Raw genomic sequence first — 26,580 nt, 5'->3', positions numbered from 1 at the left:
TTGTATTTTAACATGGTTTTAGTGCTATTAATTGTCGGTTCGGCACATACAAATCTACTGAACCTCGCTCGTGTGCTTGTGTCATTGGCCCACTGCGAAAATACGATACAGTAATGTCCCTCTGGGATTGGCGAGACGGTCAAGTCTCGACAAGCTATCCGGGCACAACATCAGTGTTCTAATTATCAAATTGTATAGGGGAGGCAAAAGTTAACTACTTCTACTTCGTGTCGTGTCCCCGTGTGCCATACCGCTTTGCAAACCTTGGGCTTTTGGCCCGTTGGACACTCAACAACTCCGGCTCCTGGAGGCATAAGGACAGCGCAATCTGACCGTAAGTGCAATCACGAGATGGCAATCGCAGGTGCGGTCCGGTAGGACGGACTATCGTGCGTGAATCTTACAGCAAAAACAGGATTTTCTTCGCACGACCCAAACGCATGAAAAAAAAAATTCGGGTCGCGTAGAGCGAACCAAACGGATCGCAAAATATATGGCTACGAAGAGACCCCGCCCCTCTCACCGCAACATACTAGTACTTCCGGCTGCAGACATTTTTCATTCCTTCACGTGATCGAACAAGCAACCTTCCCAACAACATGGTGACCAAGTCGAAGAATCCGGTTGTCGCCACAACGGCTGGGGCTGTAGCTGGAGTGATCGAGACGCTTTTGGTGTGGCCCATGGAGATGATCAAGACCAATCTGCAGCTAGGCACAATGCGTGCGCAGTACACGTGCATGGTAGGCGGTTTCCGCTACCACGTACAGGCGGATGGGGCCGGGTCACTGTACCGTGGTCTCGCCCCGTGCTTGTCGGCACCATCCCCAAAGCTGGCATTCGGTTTGGCGCCTACGACGTCATGAAGCGAGCACTGGCTGGCGAAAATGGTGAAGTCTCGACTGTGCGGAACCTCGCGGCAGGCACGATCGCAGGTGGCGTTGAGGCCGCTCTCGCCATGACCCCAGTACGTAAAGCATTCTCAAGAAAGCGATGTGCGAATACTGAATTTGTTGTACAGGTTGAGACGCTCAAGACAAAGTTGATCGGCGCCAATGTCGGGGTATGGGAAGGAACTCGGATGATTCTGGCGAGGGAGGGTTTTCTTGGGTTATACCAGGGTTTATCTGCCACTATCCTGAAACAGGTACGCACAGTCGATCGTTTTTATTAAGCCTGTACTTGATGCTGATGGTTGCATATGCTTGTTGGTGCGAATAGTCGAGTAACCAAGGCCTTCGGTTCATGTGCTTCAGCGAGTTTCAGAAACATATAAACCCTGAGTTCCTTGAGCGCCACGGCCTCATCCGAGATGCCCAAAACATGACGGGAGGTCAGCGAGCTCTTCTCGGCCTCCTCGGTGGAATGACGGCTGGTCTCATCAGCGTTTTCGGCAACAATCGTACGTTGCACCTGGATGTCATTGCGGTGGTGTGATTTTGTACGTCATTTGGCTCATTGTATATACACGTGTGTGCAGCGTTTGATGTAGTGAAGACGCGAATGCAGGGACCACAGGCGCAGCAATATACGAGCACGCTAGACTGCTTCCGCCAGTTGCTTCTGAAAGAAGGGATCCCTTCCTTCTACTCTGGGGTGGTCCCTCGACTCGGACGAGTGGTCCCGGGCCAAGGCGTGATTTTCATGTCGTACGACAGTATCACGCTGTTCGTATCGCGGCTCGTCGAGACCTAAAACGTAGCACATGATCCCAGTGCATCTTCTGTCACGAAAGTAGTGCCAATTGCAATACATGCATGTAGATTCGCGTTTGTGCATCTTCAAGGCTTTGTCGTAGATCGCTTGTCCAGCATCGTTGAACACGTTCGTCAGCTCAGATGAAACGACGTGTATTGCTTAGAAAAGGAGCTTGATTCACTAATCGATCCGTCCAGTTTCTTCAAATCTTTGGGATGGTGTGAGTGCAGCCATATCCGGAGCAGGCAGAAATAGGCTATTCGGCAAGTTCGAATTGCAGTCACGGCAATAAGGGGTCCGGCCGTGGGCCTAGAATTGATCGCTTTCAAAACGTATGTGGGTGAATTATTGCCACTTTACTTCAGCGCAGTGTCAACTAGCACTGCCGCGAAACCGTGTGGATTAACAAGACGGGGTAATATATGGATTGGACGAGCGCTCGGCGCACGCACGCCATGATTCTGCTATACGCTCTGCGTCTAAGGATGTACATCGTGAACCACACAGCCATGGAGGGCGCTGGTAGCTTCCCCAATCGTGCTTCTCTTCCGGCGGGTCTCGGTCGTAGAACTGAAAAATCCAGGACTAGTTGCCGCCACTTCAGCGTGTGACTCGGGTCACCATCTGCAAGGGTGTTCGTGGTGCCTGAGGTTGAAGAGCTCATTACTAATTAATAGCTTCGGGTAAAGATCGGATACGATGCTTTGTGTTGTTGTGAGCCAGGCCCGCCAAGTTACAGCTGTCTGTCCATACTGGACACGGCGCACTGCTTAGCCGAGTCCGTACATACGTAAACAACAGTATCTCGGTGATAACGTAGCAGCTGCAAAACGAATCTCCAAGGTAAGCCAGGGTTGATCTACCATTTACTGCTGCACAGCAGCGGAAGATATATATTCTGCGCAATTGTAACGAACTAGTGGTTGCGACGACTTTTAGTTCACTTTCGAAATGATGAATGAAGACGATTGTCTCAATATACCTATGGTTGCATGGCAGACGCAGTGCTGTAGAGCGCGTTTCAGGCGTAATGGACACGAACTCACCGACTAATTCAGAAGGGATGTTGTTCATCGCTATCCAAGGTCCAAGGTGACCATATGTTGCTAGGGTTTCTGTTCGTGTGCACGACTAAAGTTGGCTCATCTCAGCTTGCCCTGCACTGCGTGTTGGACGAATCTACCCCAGTCGCTGCAACGATGGACGATGGCTTATCCATTGGCTCACGTGAAACTTGGCGAGCCGGACGGACTGTACAGGGTGTTTCGAGTGATTCCGCTGGGTTGTCGTTTGCCCTCAGAACTTTTAGCAACTGGCCATTGTCCATTTTGCCTCCAACTCAAACAGTCGACGCCAGCCACTCCACATTCCACTGCAATATTTGACTGCCGTCTACAGCGTGAACCAAGATGCCAATTCCTCGCGATTCCGACCATCACGACTACGTCCAGGGGCCTTGCACGCCTGCTACCCCGTCAATAGTCGTGCTTCAAGCCCAGGTCGAGGAAAAGCCCAAGCGAGAGACCACCACCTTCAGTCAGCTCCCCAACCCACTTGACACGGCTTCGTTCCCGTCCGTTGTCCTCGCACAATGGATGCAGCCGATGGTGACACTTGGCGGCCAACGCGTCTTGGAGATGGAAGACATCTGGCCACTGTGCTCGAGCGACTCGTGCGACTCGCTTGAAGAGCGCTTTCGCCGAGTCTTCGATCCCAACGCAAAGTCTGTCTTCGGGATTTCACCGCTGGCCATTGCCTACATGGTGACGTTCCGCAGCGAGCTCACAGTCGTCTTCGTGGGCTGCATCTTGTACGTGGCGGCATTGGGGACGCAATCGTACGTCGCTCAGGCGCTGCTGCAGTTCCTCAACGGAAAGGAAAATCTGTTCCACATATCCAACGGCTACGGCCTTCTAGCTATGATGACTCTCAGTTCGGCCGTAGCAGTTCTGTCGCTCAACTACCTCTTCTTCCGATCGTCTCGAGTCGCGGCCAACATGCGTTCACTCAGCATGGCACTGGTGTACGACAAATCGATGAAGCTCTCCAGTGCTGCTCGTCAACAATATACCACCGGCGAGATCTTGACGCTCATGAGTGTCGACACGGAGCGCGTGTTCAACTTCGTCGCTCACGGTCCGTGGCTGATCATGGGGCCTCTGTCCTTCGTGATCTCGGTCGTGCTCATCGGCATCCTCTTCAACTTCTACTCCGCAATGGCAGGGGCTGTCGTGCTGATCGTCGTCATGACCATCTCGGTACAGCAAGGTGGCCGCATCGCCAGACTGCAAAAGAAGCTGCTGGAAGTCATCGACGAGCGCGTCAAAGTCACCTCCGAGGCGCTGCAAGGCATTCGAGTCATGAAATACTACGCGTGGGAGGATTCACTCGCCCAGCGTGTTGAGAAGCTTCGCATCCGCGAAGTGGCGCTTCTCCGAAAGTTTCATCTGTACCAGGTGATCAACACAGTCATGCTGTTCCTTACGCCCAGCTTTCTCTCGGGCATTACGCTGGGCCTGTACGTGCTTATTCGCCACACTGTGACTGTGGTCGAGTCCTTCACGCTCATCGCGATGGTCAACATCTGCCGCACGGCGCTCAACCAACTGCCCCAAGCCATTGCCGAGTACTCGAAGGCCAAGATTTCATTCGCTCGCATCGACGACTTCCTCGGAAGCGACGAAATCGTTAGCGACACCCCGCAACTGCAGACTGATACTTCTCAACCTCGCTGGATTACTTTTGCCGACGAGCAAGCCGGATTCATTTCTGCCCGCAATGCATGCTTCTGCTGGCCTTCAGCTACTCCTGGCGTCCTCGTTGAGTCTAAGATACCTACGCAAAGTGCTACCGGTGACGTAGAGCTTTCGAGCGTCGAGCTCAGCTCCATTACAACCCAAGCCTTCCGACTCGACAATGTGAATCTGCAGGTGAAGAGGGGTGCGCTCGTGATGATCGTGGGTAAAGTTGGTTCGGGGAAGTCGAGTCTGCTCAATGCGCTTTTGGGTGAAATGCCTCGTACGTCGGGTGAACTCAAGATGGGTGGACGCATTGCCTACGTTACTCAAGACACTTGGATCCGCAACTCCACCCTCCGAGACAACGTTCTATTCGAGCAAGAGTTTGACCCCGTACGATATGCGCGCGTGCTTGAAGCTTCACAACTGGCAACGGATCTCAACGCTCTTCCTCACGGAGACGCGACTGAAATCGGCGAGCGCGGCATCAACTTGAGTGGTGGACAGAAGGCGCGCATTGCAATTGCGCGAGCCATGTACCGCTCAGAGACCGACATCTTGATCCTGGATGACCCACTTAGCGCTGTCGACCCGCACGTAGCGCACGCCATTTTCGAACAATGTATCGTCGGTCTTGCAGCCAGACAGACCCGCTTACTGGTTCTTAACAGCCACTACGACTTACTGCCTAGTGCGGATCACGTCGTGGTGGTGCAGGACAACTCGATTGCAGCTCAGGGTTGCTACAACGATGTGGTGAATGAGTTCCCAGAGTTGGCCACAGCATCTACCGGTAGCAATTTTGTCGACGAACCAACTCATTCCCACCCAGTCAAAGCTATGCCTGTACGAATGGACAGTGATCCCGCATCGGATCTGTTGCCTATGATCGAGAAACTATCGTCAATCGACGATCACGCCTACGAGATCATGTCCGAGATCTCTCATGAAGACGAAAACGCTCCAGTTGCCTCGAAGAAGCTGATCCAAGCGGAAGATCGCGTGAAAGGGTCTGTTGGAAGCCGTGTGTACAAGGCCTACTTTGACGAGACGGGGTTCAATGGAGTCGCCGTCGTGCTGGTGCTTGGTGCCGCGTACGCAGTGGCTCAAGCTGCGCGCACTGCGACGGACTGGTGGCCTGGACACTGGGCTCGCAACATGCCGCGCCGCGGTGTTGACCCCACGTACTCGGGAACCACCTTCGGATTGTGGTACGCTGGGCTTATTGTCTTTTGCGCAGTGTTGACAGTCGGTCGTGCGCTGATGATGATCGAGTCGTGCGTCCGAACGTCGCACCACTTGCACGACGAGCTGTTCCGTCTTGTACTGCGTGCCCCCGTGACAAGATACTTCGACGTGACTCCTGTGGGGCAGATCCTCAACCGCTTCTCGAACGACCTCGATCAGATGGACACCAACCTGCCTCGCGAGTACCAGTTACTCTTCCAGAACGTGTCCATGGGTTTTGGCTCGCTAGTGGTGTCAGCTTTCGCGTCCTACTGGATTGGACTGTCATACATCCCCATCCTGGCGATCTTCGTGTGGACCGGTGAGTACTTCAAGAAGACGTCGCGCGAAGTCAAGAGAATGGAGGGCATCACGCGCACGCCCGTGTACAACCTGTTCAGCGAGACCCTCTCCGGTCTGACGACGATCCGCGCCTTCGGAATGAAAGAGCAGTTCTCGGCTCGCAACCGCCACGTCGTGGACACCAACACCAACCTGTTCATGACGTACTGGTCCGCAAACCGTTGGCTCTCCACGCGGCTCGATCTGCTGTCCGTGGTGGTCATCTTCGTGGTCACGTTCTACCTCGTCACTACGCGCGGCTCGGTCGGGTCCATGACCTCGGGTCTCTCGCTCACGTACTCGCTCATGCTGACGTCGGTTATGCAGTGGGTCATGCGCTCCTTCGACCGCACCGACAACGCCATGACCAGTGTTGAGCGGCTGCTCCATTTCCGAACCATCGATGTCGAAGACGACGGAGGCAGCCGCACCAGCGAGCTTGTCGCCCACAATTTCAATGAGCCTGCAGCAGCTTGGCCGGTGCGTGGATCCGTCCGCTTTGAAGGCTTGTGTCTCCGATACCGACCCGAACTCCCGCTCGTCCTCAAGGGAGTCGATATGGACATCGGTGCCGGAGAGAAAGTCGGCATCTGCGGACGCACCGGCGCGGGTAAGTCTTCGCTCATGGTCGCGCTCTTCCGCATCTGTGACTTCGACAGCGGCCGCGTGCTCATCGACGACGTGGACATCTCGAGCGTGAACCTGCGCGAGCTGCGGCGCAGCCTGGCCATCATCCCGCAGGACCCCGTGCTGTTCAGCGGCCCTTTGCGAGAGAACCTGGACCCGTTCCACGATTACTCGGACGAGCGCATCTGGCGCGTGCTGCAGCAGGTGCACATGGCCGACAACCTGCGTCGCTGGGGGGCGGGCCTCGACTTCGAGGTGGCCGAGGGCGGAGACAACCTGTCGGTGGGCCAGCGCCAGCTCATCTGCATCGGCCGCGCGCTGCTCAAGGACAGCAAGGTCGTCGTGCTGGACGAGGCCACGGCCAACGTCGACACGGCCACGGACGCGCTCATCCAGACCACCATCCAGGACACGTTCCAGGACAAGACGGTGCTCATCATCGCGCACCGCATCAACACCATTATGCACTGCGACAAGATCGCGGTGATGGATGCAGGTCGCGTGGCCGAGTTCGGCTCTCCGTCGGAGCTGTTGGCGCGGCCACAGTCCGTGTTCGCTGCATTGGCGAAGCGGTCTGGCACAGCTTAGAAGACCCGATACATACGGTACGATCCTTGTTGTGTAGGTTTAAAATGCATTGAAACGCTAAAACGTTACATAAATTCCATTGCCTTTCTGGTTTCTTGGTGTCGTCCGCCTAAGCGGAGATTTTAAGTTTGGTGTTGCCGATGCTCATCGTGTCGCCAGCTGTGTCGACAACGTTGAACACCTTGTTTCCGATGCTCATCGTGTTGCCGTTGTCGACGTCGACGATGTTGAACACCTTGCTCCCGATGGAGATCGTATCGGCCTCCTGCAACGAGCCGTGGTCTGTGCCGTCGCTGCTGCTGATGCTCGAATTCTGGTGGTGCATCGTGCACGGCATGGCAGCGTTCTCTTCAGCGGTCGGTCTCAAGTACCGAGAAACCACTCCAGTGCTGCTGTTGAGAATAACTACTAGCACCACAGCGACGTAGATGAACACCGAAACCTTGGCCATGATTGAGGACGATTCGCACTTGGGGCGTTTTAGGAAATGAACACACCACGACGGAAGACCCCCAGGTTTCCGCTGCCAGAACGCTTTCCGCAATAAAGCCTGTGTTATCCGGGGAACGAGTTCCACAAAGAAACCCGCAGTAACCGGGAAAGAATCGGAAAGGCAACTTCGAAAAGCCTGTGCATGACTTCTGTCAAGTTGAAGTTGTAAGTACCGTACATGACGTAACCAGCATTCATACAAATACATATGTCTGGGCGTCTTTTTGCGTCCGGTATCGAAACCCATAATATATCATATTATGATAAATAGCATTTTTTAGGACTATTACTCGTCAGTGCGAGCCTGTGGACGATAGGGCAGCACTTTCGCTGGGGTCGAGAAACAGTAAAGGGGTTTAACACTGAGGCTGTATAGCAACGTCGCGAAAGTAACAAGGTCATCGCCAGCGCGACATTTCTAACCATCTCCGCTTTCTTGGGCATGACTGCTCCAAGACACTTGCCGACCCGAACGTTCGTAGTTATCGAGAGTCCCACGATGGTTGCGTTGACTTTCCCCAGCCGCCACAGCAACTACGCTGTTCGGTAGCTAGCAATGATTGAGAGAGCTTCGACAGCCCAAATTTCCATAATCAACATTAGCATGCTAGCCGCAAGAAGAGGCCGACGTACCGTGCTGCGGCTTTGAAGTCCCTCGGGTGGCCCCACCACCGACTCGAGTGGTGGGGGCCGCCACGAGAAATACGACGCGAGAAACAGTGGAACCAGCGCGTACCCAATACTTCTGTCGATAGCGATGCTGCAGAGGTCTGGTACGTCAGCTCGTAACTCACTCCTGCATTGGTGACGTTCGAGTGAAGATGGCCATTGCACGCAAATAACGCGCCTAAGGGACATATTCGAGACACTTCCGGTTGGCTCGAAATGAATCAAGGCGTGCACCAAAGACAACATAGCGGATTGGTTGAAGGCATGCTGCTGTACTAGCACGAAATGATATCCGTACGTGTACATCAACCAAAGCGATTGATGAACTAGGGGACAACTTGGCGATTTAGTGTCCTAGCTCAAGGCTTATTCTCTCATTGCACTTTCAAACTTACCAATTGGCCGACAACTGGAGCCACTAGCCATGGCTCAGAGTGCTATCCGCGCTACCCAAACATGGCAGCCGCAGAAATACCTCAAGTTCCAGCAACAGCGTCTGCGACCGGCACTTGACCTTCTTGCTCGAGTGTCTTCAATCCCGTCGGCTGTCGAGGATTCGATCGAGATCATTGACCTTGGAGCAGGGACCGGCAACATGGCCCCAGCCTTCCTAAAGCGGTGGCCAAACGCACACGTGACGTTTGTGGACTCGGCAACTTCCATGCTGGAGGTAGCTCAACAAGAGCACAAGGAGAACGATTCTCTCCGCTCGCAGCAATTCAGCTACGTGCAGGGCGACTTCGAGACGTATGATCCCGGACACCCTGTGGATCTCATCTTCTCCAATGCGGCGCTGCAGTGGGCCCGTGCGGACCAGCACAAGGAGATCATGTCGAGGTTGTATTCGTTCTTGAAGCCCGGGGGCGTTCTCGCCTTCCAGATCCCAGACACGCGTCTTCAGCCCAACTACCATCTCATGGTGCAAGCAGCCGCTGAATTGGGTCTGGGCGAGCGCGCGGCTGGAGTGCGTTCGGTCACGTGCGAGCACGACCCGGAGTTTTACTACGATCTGTTCAAGTCCGCCGATAAAGACGTCGAGCTGGACATGTGGGTGACGGTGTACGCGCACATTCTCGAGGGAGACAACCCCGTGGCAGACTTCACCAGCTCCACAGGGCTGCGTCCGTTCATGAAGGCTCTGGGCGAGCCTTCGACGGAAGCCGCGCAGTTCGAGCAGAAGTATCGCGAGCTCATCGCTGCCGCGTACCCCAAGCAACGGGACGGCAGCACCATCTTCCACTTCAAGCGCTTCTTCCTCACGGCTGCCAAGCCATTGTAGGCAGCTGAAATCCTAGCGTTAGCGTTAGCGTTAGCATTAGCGTTCGAGTCGAACTTCGAGCTAATACACGTGATTGGCAGACAACTTCAACTTCAGGAGCGATCCAAACGCGTCCAACGTGACCTTCAAGAGTCGTGCGTCCGCTCAAAGCTCCTTCAGCTCCACCCAAGCACCATGAGCAGCTCCATGGATCCGCGTGCTTTGATCAACTACTACATCCGCAAGGGCTGGTACGACCACGTCCAGCGACTATGCGAGCAGATTCTCGAGAAGAAGGGCAGCGACTCGGCCATCTTGTTCTGGCGCGCCTTCGGAATCGTGCTGGAGCGCAGCTACTCGTCCGCCATCCGAGAACTCGAGAACCTCAAGAGAACGGGCCGCGACGTGGAGCTGCCGTGTCTCCACGCGTTGGTCTACGCGCACTCGCAGTGCAAACATGTCGACCACGACGAAGTCGCTCAGCTGGAGCTGCAGTTGGTCATGGCGGAGGAGAACGCGTCCAGCGCGAGTCTCATGCTCTGCGCAACCTTCTTCTGGCACTTAGGGGAGCACGCCAAGGCTCGCAAAATCCTCGACCAACTCTTGAGCAGCAGTGGGAAGAGCAGCTCGGACGGAGCACTCCGTCAACGAGCTCTCATTCTCCGTGGCTGGGTGGACCTCACTGTCGACCCCAAAGTTAAACGCGACGCAGACTTGCGAGACAATGCCGTCCAGTTCTTCGACCAAGTGACTGAGTACGTGACCGCCATGACCTGTGCTAGTTTAGTGCAGCTCTTCCATTGCTAACCTTTTAGCTGATGTTTTTGTGTGTGTTTTTTTTTGCTCGTCAGGCGAAGGGATGCCGAGCTGGTGCTTGGGATGGCCAAGTACTACGACATGAAGAAGGCATACCCGCGCGCCTTGGAGTCGTTCGACGAGATCACGGTGCAATTCCCTTGGTTCAAGCACTCACTCAGCGAGAAGGCTTTGGTGCTGTTGAAAATGGGCAACTGGGACCAGTGCATGGACAGCGTGGAGCGAGCGTTGAGTGAAAACGCTCGGGAGATTGAGGCCATGCGCATCACGATTCTGCTGCTCTTGTCTCGAGAAGGCCATGCCCGCGAGGCTGCAGAGAGAGTTCGTGATCTGTTGGAGGCGCTGAAAAGAGTCGAACCGGCCAACCCCGAGCTCTTTTGCGAGATATCGCGCTGCACAGCTCGCGTATCTGATCGTGACTCGGAAGTACTTCAATGTAGCTTGGGGCTCATTGAGCACGCTATTCAACTGAACCCGGACAGTGGGGCGTTTCGAGCCGAGCGCGGGTATCAGCGTGGACTGCTTGGAGACTATGCGGAAGCCATGGAATCATACAAGGAAGCTCTAAAGCTGGACGAGTCCAACGAGATGGCCCTGCATGGCATGATCTACTGCCAGATCAAGCTAGGTCAGCTTGAGGACGCCTCGCAGCAAATGGAATTCCTCAGTGTGATCCAGGAATCGATCGGAGCCAGTGCTAGCTTTGCCTTCCTTCAGGCACTTCTAAGCTGGGAGAAAGACCGTGACCGTCCTAGACAAGTGAAGCTGCTGCAGCAAGCCATGCAGATCCACATGGACAAACTGAAGGAGACCATTCAAGGCCCTGACGTGTCCACCCACGATACGATGAGCCTTCTCAATCCAATTTTCCTCGTCGAGGTGGCTACAGAGTTTCTGCAAGGTGACACTTCACAGCCCGGTAGCCCCAATGACAGCTTATCCGATGCTGTTCTTAAGGGCATGAGCATCCTGGAGAAACTTGTCAATAAATCCCCGGGCTTCCTACGAGCTCAGTATGTGCTGGCACAAGCATACTTCGACTCCCAGAAGCTGGACGACGCCTACCAGGTCACCAACCTGATCCTGAAAATGGATCCCGGGCACTCCAAGGCCCACTTGATGCAGGCCCGCGTGAGTCTTGAGCGCGAACACTTCCGAGCAGCCTCGTCGTGTCTTGATCAAGCACTCAGCTACGATTTCTCCGTTCGACAATCACTGTCGTACTACATCATTAAGGCGCGTATTCTCGAGAATGCTGGCGATGTCCGCGAGGCGCTTCAAACGCTTCAAACCGCGATGAAGATGATTCAGAGTGCTGGTGGCTCAATGATTACTGGAACCAGCAACCGTAGGCAAAAGCAGTCAGCTGAGAACAACGCTGGCGGCGTGTCACTTTTCGACAAGGCCTCCGTGTATATCCACCTGGCTCAGGTACTATCGCAGTTGAACGACATCGCCGAAGCTACCAAGACTGTGCGCGAGGCGCTTGATGTATTCCGTGGCACGTCGCAAGAAGTTCGCGTGCTTGTGGCTAACAGCGAGCTTGCCATCAAACGCGGGGACTATGACGCAGCGATTGCTATGCTCAGCAGCGTGCCCGTGAGCTCTCCTGCCTTCACGAAAGCTCAAATGGTCAAAGCTGATATCTACCTCCAGTACCGCAAGGATAAGCACCTGTACGCACGCTGCTATCAGGAACTTGTAGCGATTAACCCTTGCCATGCCACACACGTGAGTTTGGCCGAGGCGTACTTGCGAATCCAAATGCTGGATCAAGCGGTCGAATCGTTTGAGCGTGCCAAAGCACTAAGCCCTGGTGACCCAACTATCGCTGGGCGCATTGGACGTGTCCTGATCTCGAAGCACGACTACCTCAAGGCTGTGGACTACTACGAGACAGCGCTGAAGCTCGCTCCGGGGAACCTTGTGCTGCGCAAAGACCTTGCTGAGCTGTACGCCAAGCTGCGCCATTACGACCAAGCCCTGCGTGTCGTGCAGCAGGCACCGTCCAACGATTCCGAGTCCCTGAGCCATCTCCTGCAGGTTGTAGACCTCCAGCTCGTGCTGCCAACTATTCACCGTGGACTTGGAAGCGATGAGATGGCCGTTCAGGCATTGCTCAAGGCCTACGCCATTCAAAAAGTGGTTTTGGATCGCCAGAAGGACGAGCAGCCCGATGTTCTCAGCAAGCAGCGCGCCGCTATTGCCAACACTTGCTATCAGATCGCAGCCATCTACGCCTCAACGTCTGGTAACACGGAGCGCGAGAATGTCGTGAAATACTGCACGCTAGCTCTGCGATCAGACGAGACCCATGAACCTTCACTGCTCTTCCTAGCGCGCTCATACCAGCAAATTGGTGATCTGGACCAGTGCCAAGTGCGCTGCTCAACACTCCTGCGCCTCAACCCGGCTCACGAAGAAGCTGCACTCATGCTAGCCGACATCTTGCTCCAGAAGGAAGACAATGAATCCGCCATTTATCACTTCCAGCAGCTTCTCGACAGTCGTCCCGACAACTTCGCAGCACTGAGCCGCTTCCTTGTCATGCTACGTCGTGCTGGAAAGCTTCATACTTCGTCCACCGACAAGGAACATGGTAGTTTGGCTCAACGATACTTGCGCTTGGCAGAACGCAGCACCAACGTGCGCGTAGCTCATGCGCCTGGACTTCACTTCTGCAAGGGGCTCTATGCACGCTTCCGCAACAACGTGGTGGAAGCCATTGACGAATTCAACCTTGCACGGCGTGATCCAGAATGGGGCGAGCGGGCTCTCATCAACATGATCGAGATTTATCTCAATCCAGACAACGAAAACCTCTGGGATGCAGGCAACGATGGCAATGAAGGCAATACGAAGGAGCAGACCGAAAACCTCCGCATTGCCAACACGCTGCTAGACGAGCTTCCCGTGGCTCGAAACGAGCGCGACGCCAAACTCCGCGTGCTTGAAGCCTACGCCGTACTTGCAGTCCGCACAAAAAGCATGCTGGACAAAGCCATCCAGCTCTTCATGGAGATTCTCGAGACAGTCGACCGCGACTACGTACCTGCGTTGCTTGGGCTCGCCACGGGATACATGTTGACGAAGCAGCAGCCCAAAGCCCGAAACCAGCTCAAACGCATCGCCAAAATGAACTACGATCAAATCCTCGCGGATGAATTCGAGCGCAGTTACCTTCTGCTTGCGGACATCTACATCAACCGCGGCAAGTTTGATCTTGCCCAAGAATTGTGCAAACGAGCACTGACACACAACAAGTCTTCTGGAAAAGCCTGGGAATTACTTGGATTGGTCATGGAGAAGGAACAGTCATACATCGACGCTGCTGAGTGCTACCAGGAAGCCTGGACTTGCGAGGGCGAGGCCAGCGCAGCAATAGGCTTCAAACTTGCGTTCAACTACCTCAAGGCAAAGAAACTTGTGCTCGCTGTTGACGTTTGCCACAAGGTGCTGGACCAGTACCCAGACTATCCAAAGATCCGCAAGGAAATTCTTGAGAAGGCTTACGCTGGATTCCGACCCTAAATGCAATGGCCACAACAACGCAGTCAAGGAAATGCAGGATTGAGTGCATTCATCTATATATCTATCAATGAATGACCACATACCGTTTATCTCAAGCCATTCACTGGAATTGCCATTAGGTATCCACTAGCCAGCGATGGCGTAGTCGCGGAGTAGCGGTATGGGATTCTTGGGACGGTTCTGGACACCTTTGCAGATAGCTATATGCTGTTGAGCGCCAGAAGGTGCAAACTTCCGACGGCAGCAAGGGCAAAGCACAAGTGTTGCTTGATGCTCCTTGTAGCTTTGTTGCAAAGTATGATCCTTTAGCTTGTGTAGCTTGGATGTCGCTGAACCTGTCGAGCTTGGTGGCGTTCCAACTCGTGCATTCCTGGGATTTGGCGGGGAAGCCTGGTTTGATGGAGTGCCGCGCCCCCAGGAGCCTTCGTTGCCGAACACGCGCGGACAAACTGCCTCGTGTTTCGCTAGCCGACCTTCTGCGAAGCTTCGGCTACAGTACCGACATGTTTCCATTTGCTGTGCTACCGGACCTCCAAACGAACTCGGCTGTGCTGTGTTCCTTTTGCCAACATCTTTCTTTCTTCGGCGAGCTGGCTCGACATCAGTAGCTCGTCGAGCTGACACTTTCTCAGCGTCTAGCTGGACGTGGCGATCAGGTGAGTTCTTCAAGCTGTTGTCATCCGTGCCAAATATTCTACTCCGAGCATTACGCGACTTCTGCGGTGTACTTTCCGTCGAGCCGGGCTCCTTCATGCTACTACGCCGGCGTCTAGGACGTAACAGCAATAGGCTATCCTGCATCGACGTAGCGCCTGGTCGTCCATGAGGCGTGGGGTCCGGGAAAGACGCAGCATAATGCATCGAGCGCAGCGTCGTATCCTCCGACATCAGTCCAAGAGCCCGTTCAAAGCTCAAGTACAGCGGCGACATGCGCCGCTTGTGGAACTTCGCCGACGCGCATTCATGGAAGTGCGCTGCCAGTTGATCGCCCGGCTGCTGCTCGCCGCAGAAGCTGCAGAACAACGTCGCCTGGCGGTCCATCGTCGAACCTGCAGGCGCCGACGCCGACGCCGCCACCGACGCCGCCGGATTGTACCCAAGACTCTGTCGCAGCACCGAGTGGTGCAGCTCCGACCCCTCTTCAGTAGCAGCCGCGGCAGGCTGCGGCTGGGGCTGGTTCTCGCTCGAATTGTAGTGACTCGGTCTGCACATAGCCCCCAAGAAAGCAAATCACCTAGTCAGAATTTACCACCCAACAACACTGCCCACCCTCCCAACGTCCACGTACTTCTTCCAGGACGACTCGCGCGTGCGGCGATTGTAGTAGTACACCCTCCCTTTGGCCGTGTAGGCCTCCTGCCACTCGTCCTCCTGTCCCTTCTCGTGTTGCTCTCCAAAAATAGCTGCAGCGTCCTCCACCTTGTCCTTCTGGACCGTCTGCCCGTCCATCTGTTGTTGTCTGTCCTCTTCTTCAGCGTCCTCGTCCTCCATCTGTTCCTCGTCTGAGTCCACCTGTCCTTCATGTGTCCTCCAGTGTCCTCCTCTGTCGTCCAGCGTCCACCTGTCCTCCATCACCTCGTGCACGAAGTCCAGGTAGCCCTCCGCCGTCCTCCCGGCCCTCCAGGCCTCGTCCTCCTGCTCCTCCAGCTCTTCCTCGCTCTCCGCGCCCTCCGCCGAGTCCTCCAGCAGCCGCAGCGCCTCGCGCACGCTGGCCTCCACGTCCGCCTCCTCCGCCGCTGTCATGTCCTCGGAGCTGGCGCGTGCGGCGAGCGTAGCCATGGGCGTGACCATCCAGCCGTCGTCTTCCTCTTCCTCGCTCTTGTGGGACGCCTCGGAGCCCCAGCTGCGCCTCTCGAGGGGTTCTTCTTGGTGCGTTAGATGCGTCTGCGTCTCCTCTACGCGTTGCATCGCCTGCGACGTCGCCAGCGGCTCTGGGGCGCGAGATATCGCCGTAGACAGCGACGCATCGCGGGGGGCGTCGACGTCCGCCATCTCCGTTTGAATTTTGTATGGGAAATTGAAAGAGGAGAGGAAAAGGACGCGAGGAAGGATGGGGATTGGATGAAATTATGGAAAGGAGTTTTGACCTATTAGAGAGAGCGGGTGGAGATGGCTACATCAACTTCAACTTGACCTGAGAGTGACTAGGCGAAGTAGAGAGCGATACTGGTGGCAAGGGCGATAGCAGACGCGAGCGACTGCGCCGCCTTGAAGCTGCCAACGCCCGAAGTGCCGGTGCCCGTCGTAGTGTTCGTGGTCGTGGTCGTGGTCGAGTTGGTCGCAATTGTGGTCGAGTTTGTCGCGGTCGACGCAGAGGATGCGGCAGTGTCTGCATTGCAATTGATGTTTGCCCACAAGCTCGGGTCGGATGTTAACGCTGCGTCGGAAGGGTGGGAGACACCAGTTGTCCAGCGTGGAGCGTCTCCGGAGCTCTGGGTCCACACGCAGCACGGATCGCCAAGCTCCTGGCCGTTGGTCTGGCCGTCGCCGTCGGTGTCAGCTTGGCACAACTCTGTCGTCCATTTAGCGCCAGCTTTCTTGAATGCGTTACCGAAGGCGTTTGGGGGGTCATCCCCGTTGTCGGAGGTGTGGCCGATGGCCGTGAACCCATCCACGTTGTCGGCGTTCGGGATGCGCTGGACGTAGTAGCTATACCCTTGAGCTGTTGGCATCAATAGTGCCATGCTACTGATTAACACGAGCGAACCTGACACCATTGACGGTCGGAGCTCGGAGGAATGAATGCCTTGCGCCCGTGACTTAAACTTCGCGAATGTGCTGGTTGGATTCACTGCTGTGACAGCAGTGAATTGGTGCTTCCAACAGTCTGCTGAGGGCAAGAGGCACCCTTGTCTTGTACCTGTGGCAAATATAGGCGTCCCTTTTCGGCCGATCAGGTGCACACGATGTATGCTCTCGATTTGCACACGAAGAAAGCTGAAAAAAGTTTCGCAGTCTTAGGTGTGCGTCATAAGATGGCATATTAATCTAAAGAGAAACCGAGACGCGTCCTGCTTTTAATGCGATTGTACACTACGAGTGACAATTTTAGTGACTCACAAACTGCAAAACCTCAACGCCGACTTGGGAGCTCGCATATTATAAATAGTTGAAATAGGCCAAACTTCAACGACGAACGTAGGGTGTGAGTTTATACTCGTTAAGCTTAGTGCATGCCTTCGACCTTTTATCTACGATCTAAGCAAATAAGAGAGCAATTCCAGTCGCAAGGGCGAACATGGAAGTCGCCGACTCCACCGTGAGCGAGCTGTCCGCTCCAGACGTGGCGGAAATAGTTGTGACAGCGGAGCAGTTGATGTTCGCCCAAAGAGAGGCGTTCGACATCGAGTCTTTGAGAGAAGGGTGTGAGACGCCACTTGACCATCGAGGCGAATTTCCCGAGCTCTGGGTCCATTCGCAGCACGGATCTCCGAGCTCCTGGCCGTTCGTTTGACCGTCACCGTCCGTGTCAGCTTGGCACAGCCCCAGGGACCACTTATTTCCAGCTTTCTGGAAGGCGTCACCGAAAGCGTTCGTCGCTTGATTGTTTCCTGTACCGTCAGTGTGCCCGATGGCTTGGTAGCCTTCAACATTGCCGCCATTGGGGAGTCTCTGAACAAACTGTCTACTGCCGTCCGCGGTCGACGTGAAGAGCACCAGAGCGCCAAGGAGCGCGAACGAAGCAGACACCATGGCTTGATGGAGCAACCTGGTGGAGAGACTGGGGAGTGTCGCTTGCTTGAGACTCGATGTTTTAGAGAATGAAGAGGTGAGCTGGCTCAAGCTTGACTGAATCCTTGCTGATAAGAGCTCGAAGGTGGTGATGTACACGCGATTATTTCTAGAGGTGCAGCTTGGGATGTTTCATGTCGACTATTTTCTCTCGCTGCGTCGTGGCAGTGTGGTGAGGACAAGAGGCTGGAAACCACCGGAATCCCACGGCTCAGAGTTTCATGCGATCGAGCTGTGCGGCGAACTAACTAAGATGTTAGACACCATGGACACAAATATAATAAGCGACAATTCAAAGGATCATGAATTTTTCAGAACTACGTTTCACTCCCCACTAGCAGTTTTCGCGTTCGGGTTTCATTCTTGGCGCCAAGACAGTGTTCGTGGATACCCGCCACTGTTTTCGCGGTTGGGCCGGTTGAAGGCGCAACGCAGAGCACCGTCACAGCCAACATCCCAGCAAAGACCCAGGTTATAGAGGATACCGTCATAAGCCACACCTCGAACATTTGAGGGTACAACATCGCTCCTCCAGTGGCACCAAGACGGCTGAAACCAAATGCATACGATATCCCGCGCGCTCGCACAGCAGTTGGGTAGTTTTCGGTAGTCCACACCAGCAAACAGCACCACGCCCCCGCCAGCAATAATGACACGGAACAGGTCCCCACAATCACCACGAGGTGGTGCCACGGCGCGTAGCTCAACACAACCGAAGCTACCGATGTCAGCATTGCAAAGCAAGTCAGAGATTTCATTCGACCGCGAGTCTCCAGCATCCACGAAGCAATAATGCACCCAACAACCTGCGATCCATGCAGCAGCACTATGGTGACCCAACTTACGTACATGTTGAATCCAGTCAAGCTGATGAGCGTTGGAACGTACACGCCCAGCGCATACGACGACACCGCCATCACCGTCCACAGTGCCCAAATCACTAACGTAGGCACAGATTTGTCAAATGCAGAAGGCTTCGCTTTCGCCACTGAAGGCACAAACTCCACATCTGCAGGCTTCGGAGCTTTTTGCATCTCGAGTGTATCGTAATGCGGCCGGACGCCATGCTCTTGTTCGAGTTTCTCCATGACCTTAAATGCTGCATTTACTCTACCAACACTCGCTAGCCACCGCGGAGATTCTGGAATGGCCCACCGCAGTACCCCCACGTACAACCCGCAGGCACAGACGGCCAAATACGCGTTTGTCCACCCGGTAGTCGGCGCCAATCCAAACGCCAGAGCTACGCCGACAATACCCCCAACACCTGCGAATGCCTCGAGCCATGCCACCATGGAGCCTCGCATAGATTTTGGGGAGAGTTCCTGCACCAGCACAATAGCTGCTGGTAGCTCTCCACCTAATCCGACGCCTGCAATAATTCTCGCGCCGATCAATTGGTAGTCCGTCTTAGCTACAGCAGATAGCGCCAACCCTGCTAGTGATAAAATCATAGCGAGCACCAGAGCCGAGCGTCGACCTCGAAAGTCTGCCAAGAGACCAAAAAGCGGTCCGCCAAGTGCTGCCCCGAGGTACACACCGACGCTTAGAATTTCCCAAGCGTTGGTCCCCATGGCGATATCGCTGGCCACAAGATGTCGAGTGAAGGCGAATAGCACGAGCTCTGCACTACGAAGAGCCCAGCTAACACCCATTAGTAGCAGAAGGCGAACGTAGAACCACGAGAGTCTCGCATTCAGTGCATCCAGCCGCTTTTCAACGGTGGTCAGAGCTGTTGAAGACCCAGACAATGTATTCGCGGTGGGGAGTTGGGGCCCCGTGGCTGCAATACGGGCCGGCATTTTGCCTGAGGAACGAAAGCCTTGGTTAAATTCAAAGTGAGCTAAGTGTAGCAGGACGTGCTGGTGTGAAGTTGGCGAGTAGTATCGCTCATTTCTATCCTCGTCTTCGAGGACTGTCACACGCCGCGTTTGGATTCAGCGTTGAGATCACTTCTCCTTTGAAACGAATAGCAACAACGGAAGTGCCATTTTAGCTGTTCGGAGGTGCCATTTTAGTTGTTCGAACGGAAGTTGAGCTATGATGAGACTGCCACCAACGTGGTGTTTGGCTCTGCTTGCTGCATTGAGCGGGGCATCATCCGCGCAGAAGGCGCCGATCCAGGCGCGAAGCAGCACCGACAACACCTTAGTGTTTAAGATCCTTCAACTTGCGGATCTGCACGTATCTGGGATCCCGACCGTCGGCTGTGGCAACAGCGTGCCACCAGGCATGGCCGCCGAGAGCTGCTCCGAGGCTCTCACATACCAATTTGTGGATCAGTTGGTCGACCTGGAAAAACCTGACTTTATTGCGTTCACGGGAGACAACGTGCAAGTGTACGGCCCGAGCTGGCAGCAAGTGGCGATCGACCTTGTGACCAAAGCAGCCGAGGACCGCGGCATTCCGTACGGAATGGTGTTCGGGAACCATGACGATGCAGGAGATTTTCCGAGAGAGAAGATCGTCGAAATGGTGTCGGAGAAAAAGCACTCGTACACTGCGCGGGGGCCGGATACTGTTGACGGTGTTGGCAACTATATGCTCAACGTGACGGCTCCAGTTGCTGGAGCTTGGGGGGAGGCAGGAGACACCGTGTTCCGGATGTACTTCTTGGATTCAGGGGCAGATGCGCTGGCGAAGGAATACCCATTCGTGTTCTCGCAGTACGACTGGATCAAGCAGAGCCAGATCGACTACTACCGACAGCTCTCGGAGGCTGGGCGTGCTGAGAGACACAGCAGCTCGAAAACTGTTCTGCCTGCGGTCATGTTCTTCCACATCCCACTCGTGGAGTTTGTCTACTCGGACGACGGCTGCAGTGGAGAGACGTACGAGGGGACCGAAAATCAAGGTATGAACATGCGCTTAATCTCGACTTTGTCCGGGATGAACGAGGTCAAGGCGGCGTTCGTCGGGCACGACCACCTGAACGAGTACTGCTGTCTTGTGGACGGTATTCAGCTGTGCTACGGAGGCGGCACTGGTTTCGGACGGTCGTACGGGGCCTCCTATTTTTCTCGGCGAGCGCGCGTGATCGAATGGACGGTAGACAACAAGGAGCGCCACAAAATTCGCAGCTGGAAGCGGCACTACGACAACGTTAGCCTCGAGCGCAGCGAGCAAGTGCTGTATTCAGAATTCTAGGTGTAGCGAAAACAACTCTACACACCGTAATATGTACTGGACTCCTCACCGAGTCCTCTGCTTTTGCATGCAATCATTATGTATTTTCTTAGCATTACCTGGAGATTGCGATGCCCACAACTTCTCAAGTTGTCGCTCGACTAAGGCCGTTCAAGCTCCGGTCGCTTCTGCTACTTCTGCTTGGTGCTCTATCGACAATTCATATCGAGTAGCACGAACTCACGCCGTGGACCGAACAATTACAATCAGCGCCAGAACGAACGCGAAAGGCAGCCAGGACTTGACGAACCCCGCGATGCTCACATACTTGGCCTTGAAGAACACCCAGAAGCAGAGCTCCACCATGTTCCACCGCTTGGGTCCGGCGTAGTGGGCGTGCTCCAGACACACCGCCACGTGCGAGTGGCAGTTGTCGCAGCACAAGTTGTGCATCCTCTTCTCGTAGATCTTGCAGCCTGCGGCCACAGCTTCGTCCCACTTGGCCACGTCCTCAGGATCTACAGTGCACTGCAAGTAGCGCGTGGGGGCGCCAAAGGCGAAGTCGTCGCGGCCGATAGTGTACGGCCCAGCGAAGTCAAAGATGACCCTGCAGAAAAATAGTAGTAACTTGGTCAATATAGGTCCAATTCCAACAGCTAAGGGCTCATTTGGGAGCTAATACCGCACCCTTTACTGTCGGCGAGGCCTAAATGGCCGATGAAGGGAAGGAACCACGTGAGAATTGGAATGGGAGACCACACGATGCAGAACGGGAAGCGGTGCACGGCAGCGTCGATTGTGGAGCCCCTGGAGCCCCCCGAACCGCGGAAAGCTGTAGAATGGTCAGGAGAGAGCAGCAGTTCGTCGTCGTCTACTGCTATAGCAGTGTCCGCGCGTGGGGAAGCCGCAGCGACGCTCGAGGTTACGGTCGTCGTGGTCTCCATGTTGTCGCTTCGGCGGTGGCAGTGCTATTCTGACGAAGCTTTTCGATTGGATAAAATAGAGGTGTGACGCAATTGGTAGAAAATTTAATATAAAATATTGAAGGTTTTGGCAACAAGTTTCGATTGGCTACTCACTTCAACTTGGCCATGGTCTAGTTGCTTCAACGCTTAGACTGATGTTTTTAGCTGCTAATGCTTCTTCTAGTTGCACACATTCAAAAATCCTGCAATCGTGGCGGCAGCAACGTGTAGCATGGAGCTCGATATCGCTCGTGCGCTACCGGAGCTGGAAAAGAGGCTGGAAGAGGATTTGGAGCCGGCGGAGGAGCACTCGCTATCAGCTGAGGAGGAGGTGGAATGCACTACAGTCGTCGTGTGCAAGTCAATTCCTCGTCATGAGTTAGACCGCTGGGTCGGCAAGAACGGGGGAGACCTACAGCGCTGGCAGTATCAGCCACTAACGAGGAAGAGAGGAAGCGTTGTGGTGTACAGTCTGCCGACAATTGTGCACACTGTCACGGCGAGTGAAGTGGTTGATATGATTCGAGAGCAAATAGTGTTAATGGATCCAGCAGCTCGACTCATGCGGACGCTTCGAGCTGGCGGCAGCGCGAGATACAACGTTGGCGATCGACTGCAAGCACCTGATCAATGCCTCATCCCAGCTGGAGCTCGCCCTAGAACCTATCCCAATCTAGTTGTGGAAGTTGCGTACATACACGAGTCGTGGGAGCACCTGATTGAGAAGCTGCGTCGCTGGATGAGCCCAGTCACGACTGTGCAGATCGCCGTCGGTGTACAGGTCGGTCGTATCCGTCGGCGGATCATTGTCATGCAGCGCAAAGTCAACATGAACTACCGAGGCCACGAGAAGCACCAATTCGTATCAGAGGTTGTGGATTTCGACTTTGGGCACGACCACGAAGTCAGTTTCCCATTGTGTGCGCTGTACTTTGGTGTTGATCTGCCTGATGCTCTAAAGGGCCACGAGGACGATGAAGCCGTGCTTAATCTGGTGGAACTACGTAGTACGATTAACGCAGTAATTCCGAAACAGTAGGCAGAGAAATAAGGACAGCGATTTTGCTCTTTTATTTACTTAGAAGTAGAAGTACATCGTATGCGCGAACATTCAACGTCAAATTTGACAGAAAGGGATACTCGACTTGCAAATTCGTTAGCGTGATTTGTTACTTTTTCAGCGTCAATTTCCGTCTGAGGTCAAAATGCAGCAGCACGGCATCCAGGTTACAAGTGATTGAACTATGCTATCAGATCAAGTTGTCGTCGCTGACAGATATCCGGCTTCAGTAGTCACCGTTGACTGTGAAATTTCAACATTGACATTATCGACCTGACCGTCATCGATTCACTTCCGATTTTCCCGGGCAAGAACCAGATCGACCGTTTAATCGTCCTCAATCACCATGCTCACATACGCTCTTTCACACCCCAAGGTGCCAATCAACGTGCGTCTCAGTTTTCCACCGGCTGCGCCGCCAAGCTCCCCAACTGTCGTGAGCATTGATATTTCGATGCCAAGTGAGAATGACCTGGACGAAGACGATCACCACGATGGACTCGACTTCACGCTTTTGCGAGCTGAGCTGGATCGGCTGCTGGAGGAAGGTCACCTAGACGAAGGCCATCACGAACGTGTGAACCAAGATAGCTATCCAAGCAAAAAACGCAGGAACCCCGGTACGAGCCGCTCGCTCTAGCAACCGGACGTACAACTTCTTCTGCTCACACTTTAGCAGTTTACCCGTCAACGTACTTGTCTTAGTTGATATTTCCAGTTCGAATAGTTCGTGTTTGGCATTACGATCAACGATTTTTCCTAACACGAAATAATCCAAGAATGTTTAGTTGGTCCGTCCTAGTCTCCTAAGAGGTTCCCCACGTCTGCGTCTCCCCAATCATCCGTGTCTGCAAGCGAAAAACGAATAACTATTAAACACCAGAACCACAGTGAGTTTACGCACTGCATCGTGACGTACCTTCGTGCTTGCTAGGTCGCGCCGTCTTCTGAGGCTGCGGTGCCCTTGCTAATGCCGGAGCCACTTGCATTTGCGGTGGCGCGACGTATTCGTTGCGGTCGTTATCTTCGTTGTCGCGTGTCCGCGAGTCCGGAGCACTGCTGCCGTTACCATAATTTGATGATTGCAATGCGCGCCCGCTATCTTGTCGTTGATACTGCATTTCTTGCGGTTGCCGTTGGTAGGAAGGGGGTGCTCTTGGATCGTCATCGTCCGCATTTGAGTTCCTCGACGAGTGTCCATTACCTAAAGACAGCGGTGGCTGTTGTTGCGGTGGCATCTTGGTATTGACTGCGTTGTCGCGTTCAAGCTTGGCGAGTTTCGCCTGGAATCCGTCGCAGCGCTGGCCAAGGTCCTTGCAAATGGCTACGAGGTATCGCAAGCACTCTAGATTCTCCGGGTAGTCTTGGTGTATTTGCTCGTAAAGTACCATGGCCTTCTGGTAGGCACCCATACGCCGATAGCAACTTGTAACCATAAGCCGCCACTTGACTTCATTCGGCTGGATCTGGCTTGCGCGCTCGAAGAATTGAATAGCTTTCTCGTACAGCTCGCTCTTGACGTACCATACGCCAAGCCAGGAGATGACGTCCAAGTTGATCGGGAAGTATCGGTAGGACTCAAGGTGATAGTGGAAAGCCTGCGTCTCATCGTCGTCCTTGTTGAAAATCTGACCTAGTCGAGCCAATACGCCAGGATCTGCGACATTCTTAGCGTTCCGATCGCGCTTATCGCTTCCACCAAAGCATGACAACAAGATATTGAACCACTTCGCTGCCTGTCGATAATTCCCCATGATGTCATGTAGATTCGCGATCTGATAGAGAACTTCTGCGTTCGTTGGAACGATGCTATGCAGCTTCTCAAACGCCTGAAGCGCCTCGTTCAATACGCCCATCTTGATATTCACCAAGCCGAGGTTGTAGATTGCTTCGATGCAATCTGCTTCAACACCGATAGCCTCGAGGAATAACTCTTTGGCGCGCTCACACTCATTTTTGACGTAGAGGCAGTTGCCTTTGTTGACGAGAGCTTTGGCGTTGTAACGCTGGTGTCGAACAGCCAACGAAGCGTACTTGTCTGCTTGCGCTGTGTCGCCCTCCACGAAATACAGATAACTGAGGTTTGTAGCTGCCATTGCTTTGTGGGCTGGGTCCTTTTTCTCGAAAGCTTTAAGCACCTCAATAGCCTTGTCAAACTCTTTTTCTTTCAGGAACCAATGTGCCTTACAGATTTCCATTTCACTCGCCAAACTCTCGTGATTTTCCTGCTTCAGAGCGTCAATCACCCACGTAAATCCTGCTAACCAGTCTTTCTTGTCCAATGCGGGAGCGCACAATTTAGCGGCCACGAGAATGTACTCCATGGCTTTTTTCCTTCTGGCTCGGATTTCAGCTTTCAGTCCGTCGGTCTTCAGCGAGTGAAGATGTTCCTTCGACGACGTGTGATCGTCGTCACCGTGCTTGGACTCGTTCGCAAGCCCAGACTCTTCTTCATCCTCGTCCGACATACCTTCCATTGGGATCGTGATGAGGTTCGTGAAGCCACGCCGCATTTTTTCGTGCTCACCGATAGCATAGTAGCAGATGATAAGGTTGAAACCTGACTGGAAGTCTGCGTTGCCTTCCATGATATCCTCAAAAGTGGCAGCCGCATCTTGATAGTGTCCGAGTTTGATCTGCGCTGCCCCAATGTTCCGTTTAATCTTGTACCGCACTTCCTTGCTCGTGTTCGGGATCTGATCCAGCGCCATGCGATACATCCGGATAGCCGTCGGGTACTGCTGCTGCTCGAAGTAGATGTTACCCATGTTCACACGCAACCTGCCTCCTTGAGCGTACTGCTTGTTCTTCACAATCGGCGTGTACGACTGGATGGCCTCCTTCCACAGTCCGTTGAGGTGATAGGCGTTGGCGAGATTGAAAAACACCGCGTAGGTCAGGTCGATGTTGAGCATATCCGCCAATCCATTCAGCTCGCAGTGTTTGTTGAACGCTCGCTCCTTCCGCCCTGCGTCTTTCGCCAAATGCAGCGCCTCCTCGTACTGCTCCTTGGAAATCAACTCGGCCGATTGTTCAATAAGCGAGTTCACGGTTCTCTCCAATTCCTTGGCCACCTCCTTCGGAGAGTTCTCCGTCTTCTCCACCAGCGCAGGAGCAGCACCAACTTTCCGCGCTTCCCCCATGGGGTCAAACATCCTCTGGCCTGAAGCAGTGCGTGGATTTGACTACTCAAACGAGAAATTAAAGTCAGGTTCTAGTGCACAAGCAACTTCATGGGTCCTCAAACTACAAAAACCTCACCGAGAACCCTGCACCCGACACGGATGTCATGGGTCGGGCTTCACCAGCTTGTTGTGCCGTGCCCATTCTGGAGCCTGGGATCTGGCGACCCATTTGTGTAGGGGGTGCCCTGCAACACCGAACCAATTCGTCAGAACTGTCAATGGGGAAAATATCTAAGTTACCATAGTTCGTACCTGAACGCCGTTCCCGGTGGATTGTAGCCCCCTCTCGAGGCCGGAGCTCCATAAGACGAAGACATGTAGTTGGTGGTGGACGCCGTCTGCGGAGGCGCGAGGTCGATGCTGAAGTTGAAGCCCTCGTACAGATCCTCGTCGTCCTCCTCCTCGACCATGAGTCCGTGTCGCGATTGGCCGTAGCCGCCCCCATATCCTGCCATCCCCGACGTCAAAAGCAGTGAGGTCACACCGCAATGAGCTCTGCTATCCTAGAATTGCCTCAGGTGAGCGG

At 54.3% G+C, this 26,580-nt stretch overlaps 11 protein-coding genes across 11 annotated transcripts; 5 read left to right on the top strand and 6 right to left on the bottom strand.

The window, feature by feature from the left end:
* Positions 1-958: 958 nt before the first annotated feature.
* Positions 959-7,220, top strand: IUM83_10968 (Multidrug resistance-associated protein 9; the record flags this gene model as incomplete). The annotated part of the gene is made up of 5 exons (XM_067935500.1): positions 959-967; positions 1,022-1,063; positions 1,121-1,147; positions 1,222-1,241; positions 6,665-7,220. The coding sequence occupies 5 exons, from the start codon at positions 959-961 to the stop codon at positions 7,218-7,220; spliced, it is 654 nt and encodes a 217-aa protein (XP_067780600.1).
* Positions 7,221-7,329: 109 nt separating this feature from the next.
* On the bottom strand, positions 7,330-7,671 carry IUM83_10967 (uncharacterized protein; the record flags this gene model as incomplete). The annotated part of the gene is made up of 1 exon (XM_067935499.1): positions 7,330-7,671. One exon carries the CDS (start codon positions 7,669-7,671, stop codon positions 7,330-7,332), a length of 342 nt encoding a protein of 113 aa, XP_067780595.1.
* Positions 7,672-8,805: 1,134 nt separating this feature from the next.
* Positions 8,806-9,660, top strand: IUM83_10966 (Trans-aconitate 2-methyltransferase; the record flags this gene model as incomplete). The annotated part of the gene is made up of 1 exon (XM_067935498.1): positions 8,806-9,660. The coding sequence occupies one exon, from the start codon at positions 8,806-8,808 to the stop codon at positions 9,658-9,660; it is 855 nt and encodes a 284-aa protein (XP_067780594.1).
* A 174-nt stretch (positions 9,661-9,834) lies between these two features.
* Positions 9,835-13,986, top strand: IUM83_10965 (Tetratricopeptide repeat protein 21B; the record flags this gene model as incomplete). The annotated part of the gene is made up of 2 exons (XM_067935497.1): positions 9,835-10,394; positions 10,491-13,986. 2 exons carry the CDS (start codon positions 9,835-9,837, stop codon positions 13,984-13,986), a joined length of 4,056 nt encoding a protein of 1,351 aa, XP_067780593.1.
* A 665-nt stretch (positions 13,987-14,651) lies between these two features.
* Positions 14,652-15,978, bottom strand: IUM83_10964 (Zinc finger C2HC domain-containing protein 1C; the record flags this gene model as incomplete). Its single annotated transcript, XM_067935496.1, has 3 exons — positions 14,652-14,656; positions 14,715-15,190; positions 15,275-15,978. 3 exons carry the CDS (start codon positions 15,976-15,978, stop codon positions 14,652-14,654), a joined length of 1,185 nt encoding a protein of 394 aa, XP_067780592.1.
* A 152-nt stretch (positions 15,979-16,130) lies between these two features.
* Positions 16,131-16,670, bottom strand: IUM83_10963 (atp-binding cassette superfamily; the record flags this gene model as incomplete). Its single annotated transcript, XM_067935495.1, has 1 exon — positions 16,131-16,670. One exon carries the CDS (start codon positions 16,668-16,670, stop codon positions 16,131-16,133), a length of 540 nt encoding a protein of 179 aa, XP_067780599.1.
* A 514-nt stretch (positions 16,671-17,184) lies between these two features.
* IUM83_10962 (atp-binding cassette superfamily) lies at positions 17,185-17,679 on the bottom strand (the record flags this gene model as incomplete). The annotated part of the gene is made up of 1 exon (XM_067935494.1): positions 17,185-17,679. One exon carries the CDS (start codon positions 17,677-17,679, stop codon positions 17,185-17,187), a length of 495 nt encoding a protein of 164 aa, XP_067780598.1.
* A 2,271-nt stretch (positions 17,680-19,950) lies between these two features.
* Positions 19,951-20,865, top strand: IUM83_10961 (Calcineurin-like phosphoesterase; the record flags this gene model as incomplete). Its single annotated transcript, XM_067935493.1, has 1 exon — positions 19,951-20,865. One exon carries the CDS (start codon positions 19,951-19,953, stop codon positions 20,863-20,865), a length of 915 nt encoding a protein of 304 aa, XP_067780597.1.
* Positions 20,866-21,084: 219 nt separating this feature from the next.
* IUM83_10960 (Transmembrane protein) lies at positions 21,085-21,788 on the bottom strand (the record flags this gene model as incomplete). Its single annotated transcript, XM_067935492.1, has 2 exons — positions 21,085-21,451; positions 21,532-21,788. 2 exons carry the CDS (start codon positions 21,786-21,788, stop codon positions 21,085-21,087), a joined length of 624 nt encoding a protein of 207 aa, XP_067780596.1.
* Positions 21,789-22,041: 253 nt separating this feature from the next.
* IUM83_10959 (uncharacterized protein) lies at positions 22,042-22,848 on the top strand (the record flags this gene model as incomplete). The annotated part of the gene is made up of 1 exon (XM_067935491.1): positions 22,042-22,848. The coding sequence occupies one exon, from the start codon at positions 22,042-22,044 to the stop codon at positions 22,846-22,848; it is 807 nt and encodes a 268-aa protein (XP_067780701.1).
* Positions 22,849-23,667: 819 nt separating this feature from the next.
* Positions 23,668-26,509, bottom strand: IUM83_10958 (Intraflagellar transport protein 88; the record flags this gene model as incomplete). The annotated part of the gene is made up of 4 exons (XM_067935490.1): positions 23,668-23,717; positions 23,789-26,054; positions 26,131-26,239; positions 26,307-26,509. The coding sequence occupies 4 exons, from the start codon at positions 26,507-26,509 to the stop codon at positions 23,668-23,670; spliced, it is 2,628 nt and encodes an 875-aa protein (XP_067780702.1).
* Positions 26,510-26,580: the final 71 nt, after the last annotated feature.

This window comes from Phytophthora cinnamomi (assembly GCF_018691715.1).
Source record: "Phytophthora cinnamomi strain GKB4 chromosome Unknown Contig126, whole genome shotgun sequence".
In the NCBI taxonomy this organism is placed as follows: Eukaryota; Oomycota; class Peronosporomycetes; order Peronosporales; family Peronosporaceae; genus Phytophthora; species Phytophthora cinnamomi.
This window is presented reverse-complemented; position numbering and strand designations above follow the sequence as displayed.